Source organism: Meleagris gallopavo, chromosome 3 (assembly GCF_000146605.3).
Source record: "Meleagris gallopavo isolate NT-WF06-2002-E0010 breed Aviagen turkey brand Nicholas breeding stock chromosome 3, Turkey_5.1, whole genome shotgun sequence".
Classification (NCBI taxonomy): domain Eukaryota; kingdom Metazoa; phylum Chordata; class Aves; order Galliformes; family Phasianidae; genus Meleagris; species Meleagris gallopavo.
In genome coordinates, this window is record NC_015013.2 from 25,675,120 (window position 1) to 25,692,245 (window position 17,126).

General features: G+C 36.7%; 1 protein-coding gene across 1 annotated transcript in view; it reads right to left on the minus strand.

Annotated features, from left to right (window-relative positions):
- The window catches only part of ADCY2 (adenylate cyclase 2), a 193,904-nt gene that overhangs the window by 48,685 nt on the left and 128,093 nt on the right, over positions 1 to 17,126 (minus strand). The window contains exons 14-15 of the mRNA XM_031552698.1: positions 14,350 to 14,447; positions 7,679 to 7,763 (exon numbers count right to left, since the gene is read on the minus strand). Coding sequence (XP_031408558.1) covers positions 7,679 to 7,763; positions 14,350 to 14,447 — 183 coding nt within the window. The remainder of the gene's footprint in view (positions 1 to 7,678; positions 7,764 to 14,349; positions 14,448 to 17,126) is intronic.

Genomic DNA, 17,126 nt, shown 5'->3' on the forward strand with positions numbered 1-17,126 from the left:
AGCGTGTCCAGCAGGTCGAGGGAGGTGATCCTCCCCCTCTACTCTGCCCTGGTAAGGCCTCATCTGGAGTACTGTGTCCAGTTCTGGGCTCCCCAGTACAAAAAAAGACAGGGATCTCTTGGAAAGAGTCCAGCGGAGGGCCACAAAGATGGTGAAGGGCCTGGAGCATCTCCCCTATGAAGAAAGGCTAAGTAACTGGGTCTGTTTAGCCTTGAGAAAAGAAGACTGAGAGGGGACCTGATCCAGGTTTATAAATATCTGAGGTGTGGCAGCCAAGTGGTGAGGCCAGCCTCTTTTCAGTGGTACATGGAGACAGGACGAGGGGAAACGGACATAAGCTGCAGCATAGGAAGTTTTGCACGAATGTGCGTAAGAACTTCTTCACGGTGAGGGTGACGGAGCACTGGAACAGGCTGCCCAGGGGGGTTGCGGAGTCTCCTTCTCTGGAGATATTCAAGTCTCACCTGGACGCCTACCTGTGCACCTGGTGTAGGGAACCTGCTTTGGCAGGGGGGTTGGTCTCGACAATCTCTAGAGGTCCCTTCCAATCCCTACAATTCTGTGATTCTGTAATTCTGTGATATCAGATCTGCCCAGCATGATTGTGACTAATAACTTGTTTTGAATATTCAACTTATTACAGTGTATCCTGTGCTGTATTTTCACACACAAAAACCTGCTTCAGAGTTTAATAAATTGAACGCTGTCTCTCTGAGCGATAGCAAAGAATTGGTGTGAGAATTAATTGTGACAGCTGCGTTGCAGATGAAAGACAGTGTCACAAGAGCTGTCACACTTCCCTCTCACACGCTAGCAGAAGTTGGAACGTTTGACTGCAGACCTCTTGTTTACACAAAGCCAATGAATCATATCCTCTATAGTTCTGTCATTGTTCTTTTCATTCTGCATTCAAACACAACATTTTATTAACACTGATATTACAAAAAATGAAATCATGAGAAACAAAAAGCCCTCAGATTTGGAGGTTTTTTTTCCACAGACTTTTTTTACTCAGACTTGAAGAGCCATAAGTTCAATTCTAAGGAACAGGCTGAGTGGCTGACAGGGAACACGCTAACTTAAGATTAGGGAGGGCTGATTTTTGACAGAGACCCAAGCTTATGCTTTAAGTACTTTCTAATAGGTCCTACTGTTGATGAAAGGGGCTATAATACTTCTAAAATGACTACTGTAACACCAAACTTTTGAATTCTGTGGTACAATTTGTAAGCATAAACCAGGAGTTTAAACTTCTACAAAACACATGCAAGCAAAGAGTCAATTCAACTTATATTGTACATGACTGTTTTTACTAAAGCTAGAATAACAAACAAAGAATCAACAGGAAAAACTCAAGTCAGTATTGCATTTTTAATTTTACCATTCTTTGCAGTGCTCATTATCCTTCTCAAAGGATCACAATAAAATGTCTTCAATTCAGTTATCATGTTCAAAGGAAAGAACACTGCACTGAGCCATATAAATATGCCTTTAGGCTCTCGGAGTTCAGTGCTGGTCTCTCCTGTGGTACTTTCCTCATTCAAGAAAATGTACAATGATCATACTATATGCTATTTTAAGGTAAGACATTTTTAATCTTTCTTGTCAAAGCTTTTCTGCTACACATGAAATATTTAAAGAGCTTTGAGAAAGAGCAAATCTGAATGACTTTTTAAATGTAGTGCCTAAGGCACTGAGCTAAAGGAAGGAGTTCTGAATGCCACATTCTATTTTCTGCACTATTTGCTTATTAACCTGTCCCTGCACAGTTTAAAAGTAGAAATATTATTTAGAGACTGACTGGAAAGCCTTAAGTATTTTTATGATGAGGCTCAGAAATGCTCTCCTTGGCTTCACAGCACTTGCACATTCCTGGACACAGAGTACCCTCTTTTCTGAAGAAAAGGAGGGGCAGGAGAGCTGATTGCTCTTTACAACTCCCTGAAAGGAGGCTGTGGTGAAGTGGGGGTTGGCCTACTCTCACGGATAACTAGTGAGAGGAAAAGAGAGAACAGCCTCAAGTTGTGCCTCGGGAAGTTCAGGCTGGAAATGGGGAATAACTCTTTTTAGAGAGTGGTGAGGTACTAGAACAGGTTGCCCATGAAGGTGGTGGAGTCATTGTCCCTGGAGGTGTTCAAGAAACCTGTAGATGTAGCATTGAGGGATGTGGCTTAGTGGGCATGGTGGTGATGGGTTGTCAGGTGGACTAGATGATCTCAGAGGTCTTTTACAACCTTAATGATTCTATAATTGTAAATAACTCTACTCCTTTAGTGTGCATAATTGGCTCTTCTTTGGTGTGGTGCCTTGCATCCACTCTTGGGAGCCTTCTGGTAAGCACTGATGGACACTGTACGTGTGCTTAAAGCAAGTTTGTTTGGAGTGTTGGGGCCATGGAACACTGGGGTCATTGACTAGGCTTTCAATGACAGCATACCACAATCACTGTGGAACTAGGTGCTCCAGCACTTAGTTTTCTACACTCTGAACTGCTCACACTAAGCACAGGTAACTGGTCCAAAATTCCTTGCTAGTGAAGATGCATTGGGAATGTATAGCCTTGGAATCATAAAATTCTGGAACATAAAGCACTGCAGCACATCAAGTCCTGTCCTTCCCTCCTAGCATCACATGATGGCTCATCTATCATCACAAGGATAGAATGCAGCTCTGTTCAATTTCCCTGGTTTTAGTGGGTAGGATATTTCCCTGAGAAATATGAACATAGCACCTTACCTAATGATGATAAACTTGCCACTGCAGAACTTCTGCTGGATCTTGCTGTAGCTGCCAAAGTGCCTCTCTGAGTTCTCCCTGTCTTCCCTTACACTTTCTTTAACCTTAATTTACAAGCAGACTACTATTGAACAGTGAAACTGAAAGGCCTTGATCTTTTCATTTCTACTTGCATAAGAGAAACACTCACTTCAGAGTTAAGATTCCAGGTTGAGAAAATAATTTCCAAGAGTGCTCATACTGATAATCCTGTCCTTGCTGTCAGGAACAAAAAAATCTTGTAAATATCTTGAGCACACATGGTCTTTCTGACTATTAAGTACCAATGTCAATTGCCTTGAAGTAAAATACAAATCCATGCACACAAAGATAAAGATTGTGTCTCACTCTTTATATGGTGGTATGGTAATGCAGCTAACAAGAAGTTCTCCTTTTGGAGGGACAGAGCTGCTCACATATTGGCTGCACTTTTTAAAATGCTCCCATGAACTCAAATCAGATCCTTTTTCTTAACTGTGGAGCCAATTATTTTCTGATATTTGTTTGTTGGCGTTGTATTATGCTAATCCTATGGTTCAACTGCATAAACATACAAAACTAATACAAAAGCACATTCCACATCTCAACTATGAAAATATATACCAAAATAGACCTTTAAGACAAAAATTGTTCATAACCTTAAAATTCAACTCTCTCTAATGTGGTAATTATCAGAAATAAAAGTAAAGAAAAAAAAGAAACAAAAAAGAGAAGGAGGAGAAAAAAAGAGAAGGAGGAGAAAAAAAGAGAAGGAGGAGAAAAAAAGGAGGAGAAAAAAAGAAGGAGGAGAAAGGAAAAGAAGGAGGAGAAAGGAAAAGAAGGAGGAGAAAGGAAAAGAAATAGGAAGAGCAAGAGGGGAAGACTGAAAAGAAAAAGGAGGAGAAGAGGAAAAGGAAAAGCAAAATGAAAAAGAAATATGCATTGGGACAAATAAGTAATTAGTGTGTAAAAGACATATTTCAGGATATATGACGATTTTAGAATTTATGAAGATCTAATGTCCATGGATGAGTGTTTCTATGAGAATTCTCAGACGTTCCTGCACTCAGTCTGTTTGCCTGAGACTGATACTGGCTTATATGCATAAAAGATATGATCTGCAAGTCTGTAACCTTATTATTTCTACTACCACTGTATCACATTGTTTGACGGAAACATTTCTATTCTTATTTAATCACCACTATTATCACTGTAACAGATTGAGCTGGATTGTGCTGCAGTGCAGCTGAACAGTAAAATCAACTAATAATAAACGCAAAGTGAAAGATTGAGCACAAATATCTTCTTACAGTATTGTAATTAAATTCTGGAAGAGCTAGTAATTTTAACAGTACAGCCTGCATTTTTTTCATTTACCTAGGAAATTAAAATCAAACAGACAAGCCTATTCAAGGTTGATTTTTGCCTGCCTTACTCTGCAGTTATGACAGCCATTTATAATCCGTAGAGACTGAGAAGGTGAAGTGTCAAATATTGAGACAAGATTAGAATGTAGTAAAAGCCACATGTCCTAGTTTGAACTTAGATTTTGCTGATTTTGCCAGCACTACAGAATCTTGTAACAGCCTTGTAAATACTTAGACTACTGCTCTAAGTTCCTGGATCAGGTGCAGCTATCAAGATGGTAGTAGGTGGGTTCATGTGAGGGCACCTCTGGGAAAAGGTATGTAAGAAAGGGTAAGAAAGGATAAGAAACAGAGAGAGGAGGGTGGAAGAAATTAAGGGAAAAAACAGCAAAGTGACTACCAAGGTTAGAGGAGGAGGAGGTGCTTCATGGTGGAGCAGATACCCACACTGCAATGCTTGGAGAACCCATGTCAAAACAGGTAAATATTTCCTAAGGTAATGGTGGTCCATGAAGAGTCTACTTCAGGGCAGTGGAAAAGCGTGAAGGGAAGGAGAAGCAGAGAGAAAACACTGTTTACTGGCCATAAGACCCTCTTATGTCGTTTGTGCTGTTTGGGGGAAGGAAGATGTTTTTGGGAGGAATTTCCCCAAGTCAAGTCTGTTTTGTCAATGATAACAAGTGGTAAGAGATCTCCATGCCTTTATCTTGATCCGCAAGTTGTCTCATCCTATTTTCTCCCCAGTCACGCAAGGAGGTGAAGTAGCTGACCCTTATCCAGAGATCTCCTATCACAGCTCTTCAGTCATAGACACAATCAAACCCTGTTCTTTTTTGTGACTTTTAAAAAGGGATATATTTGGCAATTCTAAACTCTGTAATTATGTGCAGGTGTGTGTACACAAACATAGCTGCCATTAAGTACATCATTACGGAAGGGAATCCAAAAATGTACCCCTTAAGAAAAACAGATGGAGAAAAAAAAAAAACAAAACAAGAAACAATCAGGATTAGCATGGTAAAGCTAGATTTCTCTAAACACTTGCAATTACAATGTTAATGCTCAGATATTGATACTTGTTGGATTGACAATTCTAGGCTTCTTATTCTAGAAATAAAGCATTTGCAGTTATGGGTCAGATACTGCAACGAACATGTATCTGAAATATAACATAGTTTCTGACTGTGGTTAAAGCTGCAAAACAGTACTTGGGTTTTTGACACACAATAAAAGATTTTAGGAAGAGGACAGAAAATATAAACTTACTAATTCTTGTTGGTAGTTTCTGCCTCTCACCCGTCACCTTACAGAACTACGTCCATTCCAGTGAAGGAAAGACAGTGCTGCAGCAATTATGGTAGCAACTTACTTGGTTGAAAGGCTTCTTAACATAGCTTCTATATTAGAGCAGTTTAACTCATAAAGACAAACAGAATTCCTCTTCAAGCTATTTAGGTTACAACATGGCATCCTGCAGGTCAACAGAAATGCCATAATAGGTCTCAATTTCTGAGAATTGTTTAAGACGTTGGTATAAAAACCCATAAAACTTAGGTGCTAGATATTATTCAGGTGGCACAACTCCTCAACTTTGACTTGAGAAATTTGCTTAGCCGTCCACTGAAAAGCAGAAGAAATATGTTTGTATTCCTCCTAAACTACATTATAAATCAAATCCCCGTGAGTGTTTATGTCCTTGATACCAGTTCTCTGGCATCTTTTTATTTTATGCAGAAAAGACTGGCTTTCCCTTGAAGTACATTTTCTTTTTCACTTCATTATTCAACAGCATCACCCTGACTCCATGTTTTTCTGTTATGCCAGTAACAAATAGCAATCAAGCATGACATTACATGAAAACTAACTTTTGCAATTAAGTAATAACAATACCTCTGGGATTTCACTCCAAGGATTTAAAAACATTTGAAAATATTGTTTCATTATACTTTAGATTAATTCCCTACCTCACTGGAAAGGCAACTGAAATGCAGTGTAATTACATTTTCTTAAGAAATGTCCTGGTTATTTACAAGGGGAAAAAGAAGAAATTAAAAAAATCTTACATTCTCGCTTTCTTGGTTCCACTGCCAAACCACCTTTCCTTATTGTTTTACTACATAATGACTTAATTGCCTTTCCCATGTGCAAGTTTCACTTCTTTGTATGAAAGTTCTTTCAGCTTTTTCTCATGGGAAATTGTGAAAAATGCAAAGATGGTAAAGAAGTGAGGATTAACTGCATCCGAGATAGTAGCAATGCATATCCCTTTAATTAAGGGGAGAGTGGAAAGCTGAATCTTTCATTTTCCTGTCTCTGTTAACATGGATCACAATGACAGAACCAGTGGCACAACACATTATGTTTTCCCTATTCCAATGTCTGACAGCCCTCACCACAAGAAAGTTTCTTCTGGTGGTCAGATGAATTTTGACGTGCTTTAATTTGTGTGCTCTGCCTCTTACCCTGCCAGTGGGCATGACTGAAAAGAGCCTGGCTCCTTCATCTTCATTCCCTGCCATCAGGTGTTTAGATAGACGGGTAAGATTGCCTCTGAGATTTCTCTTCTCCTGACAAAACAACACCACAGCACTCCTAATTTAAGGCTCAGTACGCCAGCTTAGTGTACTGCTCTTCAGTTGCAGTCAATAATTGGACACAAAACAGAAACTAGATTTCATCTTGACTCACATGTCTGAGGCTTGGGAAAGTAACTGCATGCTCTGCTTCAAAAGGCCAAAAAAAATAATAATAATAATTTGGAACATGGGTAGAAAGATTTTCTGCTGTGATATAGTAAGTCACTTAACATAAGAGCAGTTTCAAGTAAGATATAAAATGAGCTTAAATAAAGAAGTAAACAGTGAACATAAACAAATACAGGCATAGACTTATTCTAGATTATATGTCAAATTCAAATTGCATTTACTTTATCACAAATTCTGAAATATTCTTTTTTGCTGGATTTATATGTTGAATCTATTTGAGAATAACTGAAAGGAGGAAAGTAATACTTGTTAATTAAACTTTGAAGTGTAAATTTTGAAGGTTTGCACAAATCCTGGATTCTCAAATTGAGCATATTACCAGGTTCACTAGGAGGCATTTTAACAACACATGTACCACCCAACAGCAAAATCAGCATTTTACTACAAAAATTCAATATATCAAATTGTTACCATGAAATGTTCTCTAACCTCAGAAAAAGTCTTCTACGATACTTAAAAATAAACAAATATGCAGTACATTTTTTAAAAAAGGTCATCTCCTACAAGAACATAGTAAAAAACTCAGAAAAGCCAACCAAATAAGTAATGCAGACCTTTCAGAGGATCCATCTTTATGGGGGAAAGAGAGTATCAATGTAGGCAGACAATCACTGCAGTGCCATTTTCTGATTTTCAGATAAATGAAGACAATTTACAGTAAGTTAGCAGGGACAAAACCATGTGCTCAGAAGCCTCAGGAAGCATGTTATTCTGCAGAGTGACTTGGGAAAATTTGGGTATGTCATTTAAAAGAAACTATTAGCCACTAGATTGGGTTCCTTTAATACCTACCAAAAGCTGTCCAGCAAAGCAGATAAATAAAATGAAAGAGAGCAAGAGAAATGCGGCCCCGAATGAAATTCCAAGAATAGATGTTCTGCAAGAAATAAGAAAACATATGTTAATTTCTAAGGTACACCTTTGTAGCACAACCTTTCTCTGTTTATATGCAGATAATGATACAAAAATTCCTACGTGTAGGCTGCAACTCCAAACAGCAAAACAATGGAAAAACCATTTCAGTTCTTACTAGAATGACATGCATTTTTCCCACTTTTTTTTTTAACCTCCTACATATCAAAGAATAGTTTTCAAAATAACACCATTAAAACTATACTTTCCTTTTTTAAAGTTTCTGTCAACGAATACTCACATCAGTATTCTCTATCACTTTGAAAAACTATTTTGATGGATAGATAGTAATTTTCATACAGATAATTTATCTGGTAGAGTTGCATTAACAGCATTAAGGTTGGTTTGTTTTACTTTAAAAACTGTGTTAAAGAAGAACCTTAATGCTGTATTTTTTTGTTGATGACGTTGTTTCTAAATAGAAGAGTCTGCTAAATTTGTAAAATAAATTTGTTATAGTGGTGAAACTCCTCCCCAAAGGCTGGAAAAGCAATAGTACGGGGGAAATGATATCCAGTTTTCTGTGTCTTGTAGCTAGAAACTGTGGCATCTGTGACACCTTTGATGCTACATCCTGTTAGCTCATTTCCCGAATAAGTAGGAATTCAACACCTTTGAAAACTCCATTTTGTACCAAATCTGACTGGTTGGCCAGTTCTGAAATATCAAAGGACAGGCAGCAGGACAGAAGACAACACCATGAAGAAAAGAAAAACAAACAGGTTTATAACGAAAAAGAAAAATCCAAAACAAACAACAACAGATCAACAAATAAACACATAACTGAATAATCTAGACCTGAAACCTAGACCTGAAATCATCCTTACTCAGCATCCTAACTTACCCTTTTCTTATGTACTCTTAATAGGAAAGTCTAGTCAAGATAGCACTAGGACTCAGTAACCAAAAACAGGGATGCAGAAACAATCTGTAAATGAATGCATTCTGCAAATGTAGAATATTTCTATACAAACACCACAGCAGAGCATAATTGCTCCACCAGGAGCTATGTGAGAGCTACTTAGCATGGCTGCCTAGGGAAAGATGCAGTCAGACCTAATTACATTTATAATGCACGCCAAAAGGAGACAAGAAGCTCTAGACCAACTGAGTTGTTTAAAAAAGGAAATCAGACATGGTCATTACGGTCTTCACCTGAGAATCTGCTTTCAGCTTTAACCACTGATTTGACATCTTTGCAAAATTTAAATCTCTCAATCACTCTTAGCCCCAGCAAATATCTTATTTTAGTAAAACTTGAGTAGTATTTAATCATTTATTAATTTTCTTTTAATTACTAAATTTTAATTCAGTAATATAATATTTTAAGTTAGCTCTTCCATAAACTTATGATTCAGAATTTAAAGACATTTTTAATAAAAGGTTACATCCTAGTTCTTTAGAAATGACATCTGAATTCAAATATATGCATTTTAGATGCTACAATACTAAAAATGAAGGAGTAGAACTCTTTGGATTTAACTCTTAGATTATGTACAAATACTGGAAAATATTTTGATCTGTTTTAATGACAGTGTTATAGATGTTGAGCTATTTTCAGGAAAGAACAAAAAGGCATTAACTTCACAAACCAATTTGATGCCATATTGCTGCTATTAAGAGCATTTTGGAGAATAATTTATGAGCTTCCTGCCAATCACACAGAGAACTTTTATATGCTAAGTATTCAACAAATTTTTGGTTGATGTGAACAGCCGATGAAAACAAACAACTGGCATTTCACAGAACATGTTCAACTTGAAATGATGTTTCTTTTAGAAATTATCCGAAAATCTTTATTGCTTTGGAATACATGTTGTCCAAGAATTTCTCATAAGGACTGAGATGCTAAGGTGCATAACAACACATGTAAGACTAGTTTCCACCCTTACAAATTTAAAATCCAGTAAGCAACAGAGGAGAAGAATAGGAATACAGTTAGCAGGCATGCTTTATGTGTGTAAGTACTCCCAGTCACATATTTTATTCAGTAAGATTCAAGTAACTGCTCCTGCATTCGAAACTATCACCACACTCTGTCAGATGCAGAAGATACAGAAAATGAAGTCGCACACCTTAAGTAATGATTCAGCCCAAGAAAAGGCTTATCAGTTAAGTTTGGATTGTTTTCTTATAGGAGACATTTAGGTGTTCCTGAGAGAAACTTGAGGGCAGGAGAAATAAAATGAACATACAGGAAGGAAAGCTTATGCAAAGAGTGCTTAACAATGGGGCAACAGACAAGAACAAAAGGTCTGAGCAGATATTTTACACAGACTGACAAAGATCGATGATGTTATCAGGGTGGCACAGGAAAAAGGATAACATTGAAAGCGGAACAAGAATGATCACTGGGACAAAGAGAAAAGGGCCAGTGATAGCTTTGTAAAAGGAAAAAGGGTATCTTAGAGAGACCAGAGCAACAAGTACAGAGGAAAAACAGTTCCAAGTTTTTTGCTCCCCCCACCCACTTCTTTTCTGGGAACAGCAGGACTTCTTGTTTCAGTTACGCTAAGCTGAAATGATTTCATGCTGCTCCTGGAAGGAAAGAAGTGGGATGAAGATGCTAGAAGGGGAGGCAAAACACTAAAAATTAAGTGCCCACATAAATAAGTCTCATTTGAGGCAATGACCACAGGGAAATCATAACATGCACTTACTGTTTTTTAATGGAACATTAAAAAAACAGTGAACTACTCTTGCCTTTATTGTGCAGAGTTATAAAAAGGAATCACTGCAATGCACTGCACTGACAGATGCACACAAACTACTGTGTCACAGGAGCACTCGGGATCCCAAAAGACTTAACTTTCTACCTGCCTCTTCCTATTTCTTCAGTGCCCTTATTTGTGAAATGTCTGTTCTCTGTTATGGTACCTGCTGGGGATACTGACAGGACAAACCTTGACAATAATTTATTGAGGGTCAGAATCTGAACTAGAAGGAATTAAAAACAAGAATTTCCCAGGCTTCAGACAGTTCCAAGTCTAAATCATTCATTGTTAACAAAATTAAAATGTGGACATATTTTTCTGGTTTCATCAAGTACAAATATGTTTTGAATAATTTATTTTTGAGGCAGTATGAGATTGGAAAAAACATACTTATGCATAGTTCTCTCTTGTTCATAACATATGAACTGAAAAATAAAGATTCATCATTAAGACAAATGCATTGAAAAAATAAGAATGTAATCATGGAGAAAAGAATGTATTCTTTCTCACTTCTGTAACTTTTAGGAAAACATGTGACCCGTGGTTCATGTACCTGAAAAGACACAGCTTTCCAGGATACTGACATTCATGTTTTTGACTGCTTGATTGTAAATTCTTGAGTGATAAAGTCATGATAAGCAATTATACAAGACAATACTGAATTCAGATGTTTTTTGTAACCAACAGTAGCTACCCCTTTTTTGATTTGACTGACGCCACTGATTGACTCAATGACTATGCACACTGACTATATGGCAGTTTCTTTATTAAGAAAAAAAAAATTAAATATCATAATTACACTTCAGGGTGTTCTTTTTGTAGCTGCTTATTTTTTAATTGGATGCAGCATTAAAAAAAAAGACAGTAATAGTGCTTTTCTTTCTGTTGTAATGTCTCAAATTTTATGTTTGCTTTCAGATGAGGTTTAAGGACCGCCTTTTTTGCAAAGAAATTCACCTGCGTTTAATAGGAAATACCACATCAAGACCTAACCCTCTTCCAGGGATAGGATGGATGATTGTTAGCTTGTCATGACTCAGGACAAAAGGACATAAGTTCTTAAATACAGCAGCCTCAGAGAGAGAGAAAACTTGGGATGAATCTTAAACGTCATCCCAATCAAATTCCCTACATGAACAGCACAATGAGTACCTCCTGGTCAATAGAAACGTATTTATATCAATTTAGCAGAATGCATTTCAAAAAAAAACAACACTATCAAGTTCATGTCAATTGACAGTTTTACTAAATAGAGAAGTCAGGATTCTTGGGAATTACCACAGATATTTCTGTCACCTCGTAAGCCAAGAAGACTAAAAAGCCACTAAAGGCCAGTTCCAAGGAAATGATCTGCTACGTAAGAGCACAATAAAGACACCATGACACATTCAAGTCGAAGATACTGCTCTTATTTGTAATTACTAATTTAAGTTTACTGTGGAAACATTGCACCAGTTTCTAGACAACAGGAAAAATGAAATATAAATAAATGACTCCAGCCTTGCAAGAAATGTCTCATGATCTTGCAGACATTGCTTATATTCTTGCAATATGCTGGATGTTACTCATTATCAAGCATTTCCAAATCTACTTTAAAGCAGCAGGTGGTGTACATGCACAGAAATCAATAATATTATACTGCAGTAAAACCTGATTAACAGTGAATCCATAAAATCCAATGGCAGATGAAGTTTTTCCTCTCTGTCTTCATTAAATCACCATTTAAAAATTCTGCAGAACTTTTAGAAAGAAATACTAGATAGAATTTTAAACTAACCAATAATCTATGCTGTTTTCTTCAAGTGTGCATGTTTGTTTTTCCTGGGAGGAAATAACATCTGTAGCAGTTGAGTCTGTTCGACTGGAGTTTGAACTTTATTTCCAGTGCAGAACACCAAACTGTCAACAAGAATGGCTAACTGCCTAGCATTTTCTCCTGCTGCTATTACTGCTTCTTAGTTATAGACAAGTAGGCAGACACACGTCTGCCCAATCTACATCTGTGCAATATTCCAGAAGAAAATTGGTATGCACCTGATTTTTTATAGAATTTTTAAATAAATACGTGCCTGTAAGCAACTCAGGTAAAATTACAATATAATGAAATTTTACTTTCCAAAAATACCCTTATGTACACCAGTGATTTTTTAAATTCTTTTTTTAAATTTGAAACACGCACTGAGATTTTCCAGCAGAGCTCCAGATGCTTATATAAAACCTTCCTTTTCTTATTGCAATTTTTGCTTATTTTAAATTAATTCACAGAGCCCTTGAAGCTGGACATCATTCGTTAATATCTGTTTTCTAACCTGCTTGAGCGAGGCAGTTGGACCAAATGATCTCCAGAGGTCCCTTCCAAACTCAGTCACTCTGTGATTTTATACTCTTGCTCTTCCAATTTAGCAAGCAGCCCTATCAAGGGACTATAAATAATTTACATTTTTTGTAATGAAAAGGACAAATTATAGTATCTTTTGTTCTGATACTAGAAAGACAGCGTATGGTCTTACAAGTTAGAGAACACTTTCCTTAGTTGAACATATTTCCCAAGTGTTCACTAATTTCAAGTACCTGATACATTTTAATGAGCTACACGTTCGGTTCAATATTTATTTGGTTCAAGTTTAATATCTTACTTCATATACGGTAAATAATAAAGCTAAATTCATTTTTGTGACTGAAATCAAAACATAAAAACAGATTTGTAAGTGATAATATTGGAAGAGACTAATTAGATTTATGTTTTGTTTTTGGTATGATACCTAAATTCAGAGTGAACCTTGTAAAGGATACTGCTGAACTCTTTCCTTTGTGGCCTGTATCTGTAAATTAGAAACTAATGGAAAATCCATTGCAAAGAAAATGCTGTAACATCTGAAGAGAAGCCTGTAAAAATTGATACATGCTATAAAACAAGTCTGCAGGATAAAAGTTCCTTCTGGCTTTGAATTAAAATGCAAGTACTACAGCACGAGCGCAGTCACTCATCTGAGGTTGTAAAAACTACTCCCAGAAGCACTGTGCAGGAAAAAAAGGCTGAATACTGAATCTGAATCTGAGATCTGAATCTGAGAGAACATGCAGTGTTGGCTTTGGAGACAACTGCTATCAAACTAACAAACATCAAGTGTCCATTATGGAAACAATCAACAGCAGAATTCCATTTTAAGAAGTCTAGTAAAATATTATTTATTGGAACTGCCTTCCAATTTTCTTGGACTTTCTAGAACATGCAAAGGCAGAAAGAATAGTTGATTCTGGTTGGTATATAAACATAAATTATCTCACAATCATTTCTCTCATATAAATAAATTCTGATGGCGATAATTATTTCATCAATTGATATTTTTTGAACTAGTTTTAAAAAGAGAATTTCTTCAAATAGTAATGCTAATTGTATGTAGAACAGAGCAGTATTATCACAGCAACGTGTTAAATACAACTAATTAATCACAGTCTCAGTTCTGCAATCCACTTTCTCCAACTTTAAAGCCCAATGCTCAGGCTTATTTAACATGCAATTGTAGTCTCGTAAATCCATAGTTTGTATTACTTTTCTTTGCACATATGGATTCATGTCATCATCACACATTTTTAAATAGAAAAACTAAAATCAATGAAGAATTAATACTAATATTTGAGCACCACGCAACGGCAGCGTTTAAAATTAGAAGCAATTATAAGACTGAAAATTGGCTACAATCCTCAATCTTTGTCCAATTTTTTTTCCATTAATTGATCTCTGTCATCTGACAATTAAAAACACTTTTACTCATATATTTTTTTACATTAATATGCAAATAAACATAGGAACGTTTATGTTAAAATACCACTTACTTTGGCAATACCAGAATCTGCACAACAAAAATGCAGAAGAATATGAGACAGGCACAAGTCACATAGTACTTAAACGCAGGTAGAATGGTTGCTCTGTACTGGAAAAAGAAAGAGCAAATATTACAAACACAATTTTCAAAGCAGATAAAACATCACCCAACTGAAATTCTATTTTTAAGATGCAGATATGCACAAGCTGATTTCAGCCACAGTAAGTTTCCTGTTGTTCATAGGTTATCATATCCACTCACATAAGGACAGGGATTATCAGGCACAGTAGTGAAGCCTTTCACTTTTCAAAGGACAGAGTAGATAGCCATGAGAAATGGTTTGGTCTTGTTCCTCCTCAGAACAGGATTATCCCATTTTCATCATAAAAAGATATAATTAAAATATAGTGTCATCATACAAATTTTAATTAAAAATGTGGAAGTATTTCCATTATTAAGAATAGCTGACCATGCTTACACAATCTTTCTCAGTCACTAATTCCCCAAACTGCTTTTTGAGTTAACAGTAAATACTGAGTGGGCTGGAACAGTTATAAGAAACTGTTAATGTCATTTATACAGGAAACTCCTGAGTACATGAATCAACAAAGTGTAAACTGCTAACGATTTGTAAAAAAGCTTTTTTTCCCCAATAGCAGAGCTAGCTATCATGCTGATATTTAGTGATGCTACATTATTACTTCAGTGAATGTCTGTATTAAAATGCCTTATCTATCCACTGATAATAATAAAAACTTGTTATTAGGAGAGAGTTGGTTTCATCCTCTTTGTCATTAATAAAAAAATACTATTCACAATTCTCTAATTTGTCTGTCCAGAAACACAAGCATTAAGCAGTGAAATATTTATCAGAAGAATTTTCTGTAATTTGAGATTGATACATAGATTAGATTATATTATTAGATAATATAGACAACAGAATGAAATCAATTACTCAAAAGGGAATGACCTAAATATTGGGTCTATTGAAGTTACTTAAACTATCTGTATGGTAACTGTTGAGTCACAGCCTGAAGCACTGATTGATCACCCGGGGAAAGGACCAGGTCAGCCCTATGCACCTGTGCAACCAGAAGGGGTGGAGCCTGCACCTCTCTTAGACCCCAGTTAAGGGCTTACTGCCACTGAGGAAGGATCTCTGGTTGGAGATCCCTCCCTTGTGGTGTTTTTCCCCACAAGCCCAGGTCTTTGGAGATGGGTGAGCATTCCTTTCCTGTTTGTCCTTTTGCTATTCCACTCCTGTATTCCTTTCCATTGTGCTAATCTTTCTCACTGCAACACTATCAAAGTTTATTAAAAGGGTAAAGAGTTCCAAGATCTGATTTATTAAAAAAAAAAGTATCAAAAATTATTTCTGCGTTATTATGTTCTCAATGTGCAAACATAAAATAAAATGTGCATGAGCTGTGCTTTCTAATGGTGGTGTCTTCATGCTTAGTGCCAAACTCTTCCCTTGAAACTGGTGCACTTTATTTTATATGAACATGCAGAAATTGAGTTTAGTATCCCAACAGCATTTGTTTTTAAATTCTGTGACAAATTGAAAGCAGTTCTTCCCACATACCTAACTGATTTCCGAGGCACCAATATCACTGTGCTTGCAGCAAGTTTTGTTGTTCCACCAGTTGAATGTTTGTTATATCTCAGTGGTCCTGTCCAACAATTTTGGACCTTGAGCTGTTGTTAAAATCTCAAAAAGTTCCAACACACTTGTAAATTCTTTTCAATGTTTTACACTTCTCCAGACATTTCCGAACAAAGCCAGGCAACTCACTCCTTAGGTTAAATAACTCTTTTGCTTTATTACCTTACAGTACTTTCAGGCCTGCAGGGTGTGAAAAGTTCCTGCTTAAATCAAAATCAGGCTTCCTACTGAGTTCTTTAAAGACAAGATTGGACTAGTGAGTCATTAAAAGACTGAGAACAAAGACCTTAAAAAGCCAGACCTAAAAAGAACAATTAGTTCTTTGTCATACTCAACAGTCTAAAAGAGATTAGGCTCTTACAGGGAGCATCCACACAGCCAAATAACTTGGCTGATTTTCTCCTGAATTCTGATTCCCTCAATGCCCAAACGCGTATAATGGTTTGCTCTCAAGTTCTATTTTAGAACTAATCAGTTAGTACCATCCACATTGAAATCTGTATGTGCTCCCACTCAGAGCAATCTCTAAACCCTGTGGGTGAGACCACACCAGGTGTTGCTGCTTCTTTCTTATGCCACCTTTACACAGCCTTAACAAGCCTTGAATTTTTTATCACCATAATGCATTGCCAAGGTCATACAACATGCCTTTGGCAGACTGCCAGAAGAACTCCATTCTGCTGAGTTGTGAGAGAATGTGAAAATTATTTCAGATACTTTGAATTGAAGGTACGTGCAAAAATGATTAATTACCTCCTTGAGCATCAAGTGTGACCCAGATGATGCTTTTACCTCTGTTGTGCAGTATAAACATAGCGTGGTAATGCTTCCCCTGCTACGTTCTTATCAGCTTAACCCATTTACAAAGCCAATTATGGTCTGATTTACTTTTTACTTCACTGAAAGACATAGTAACTTCTCAGCAATCAGCTGTTCTATGCTTACTGAGAGGTGGGTAAAGAGACAATTCTCCAGTCTTATTGCTGAAACATTGTCAGTATGTTGAAACATAATCAAGCCCCACAAGGCCATAAAACAACAAAAAGAAAACACCTGACTTCCTGGGCTAGTGGTCTCAACAGTTGCCTAAGGGAAGAAACTTTCATTTTCTTTTTTTTTTT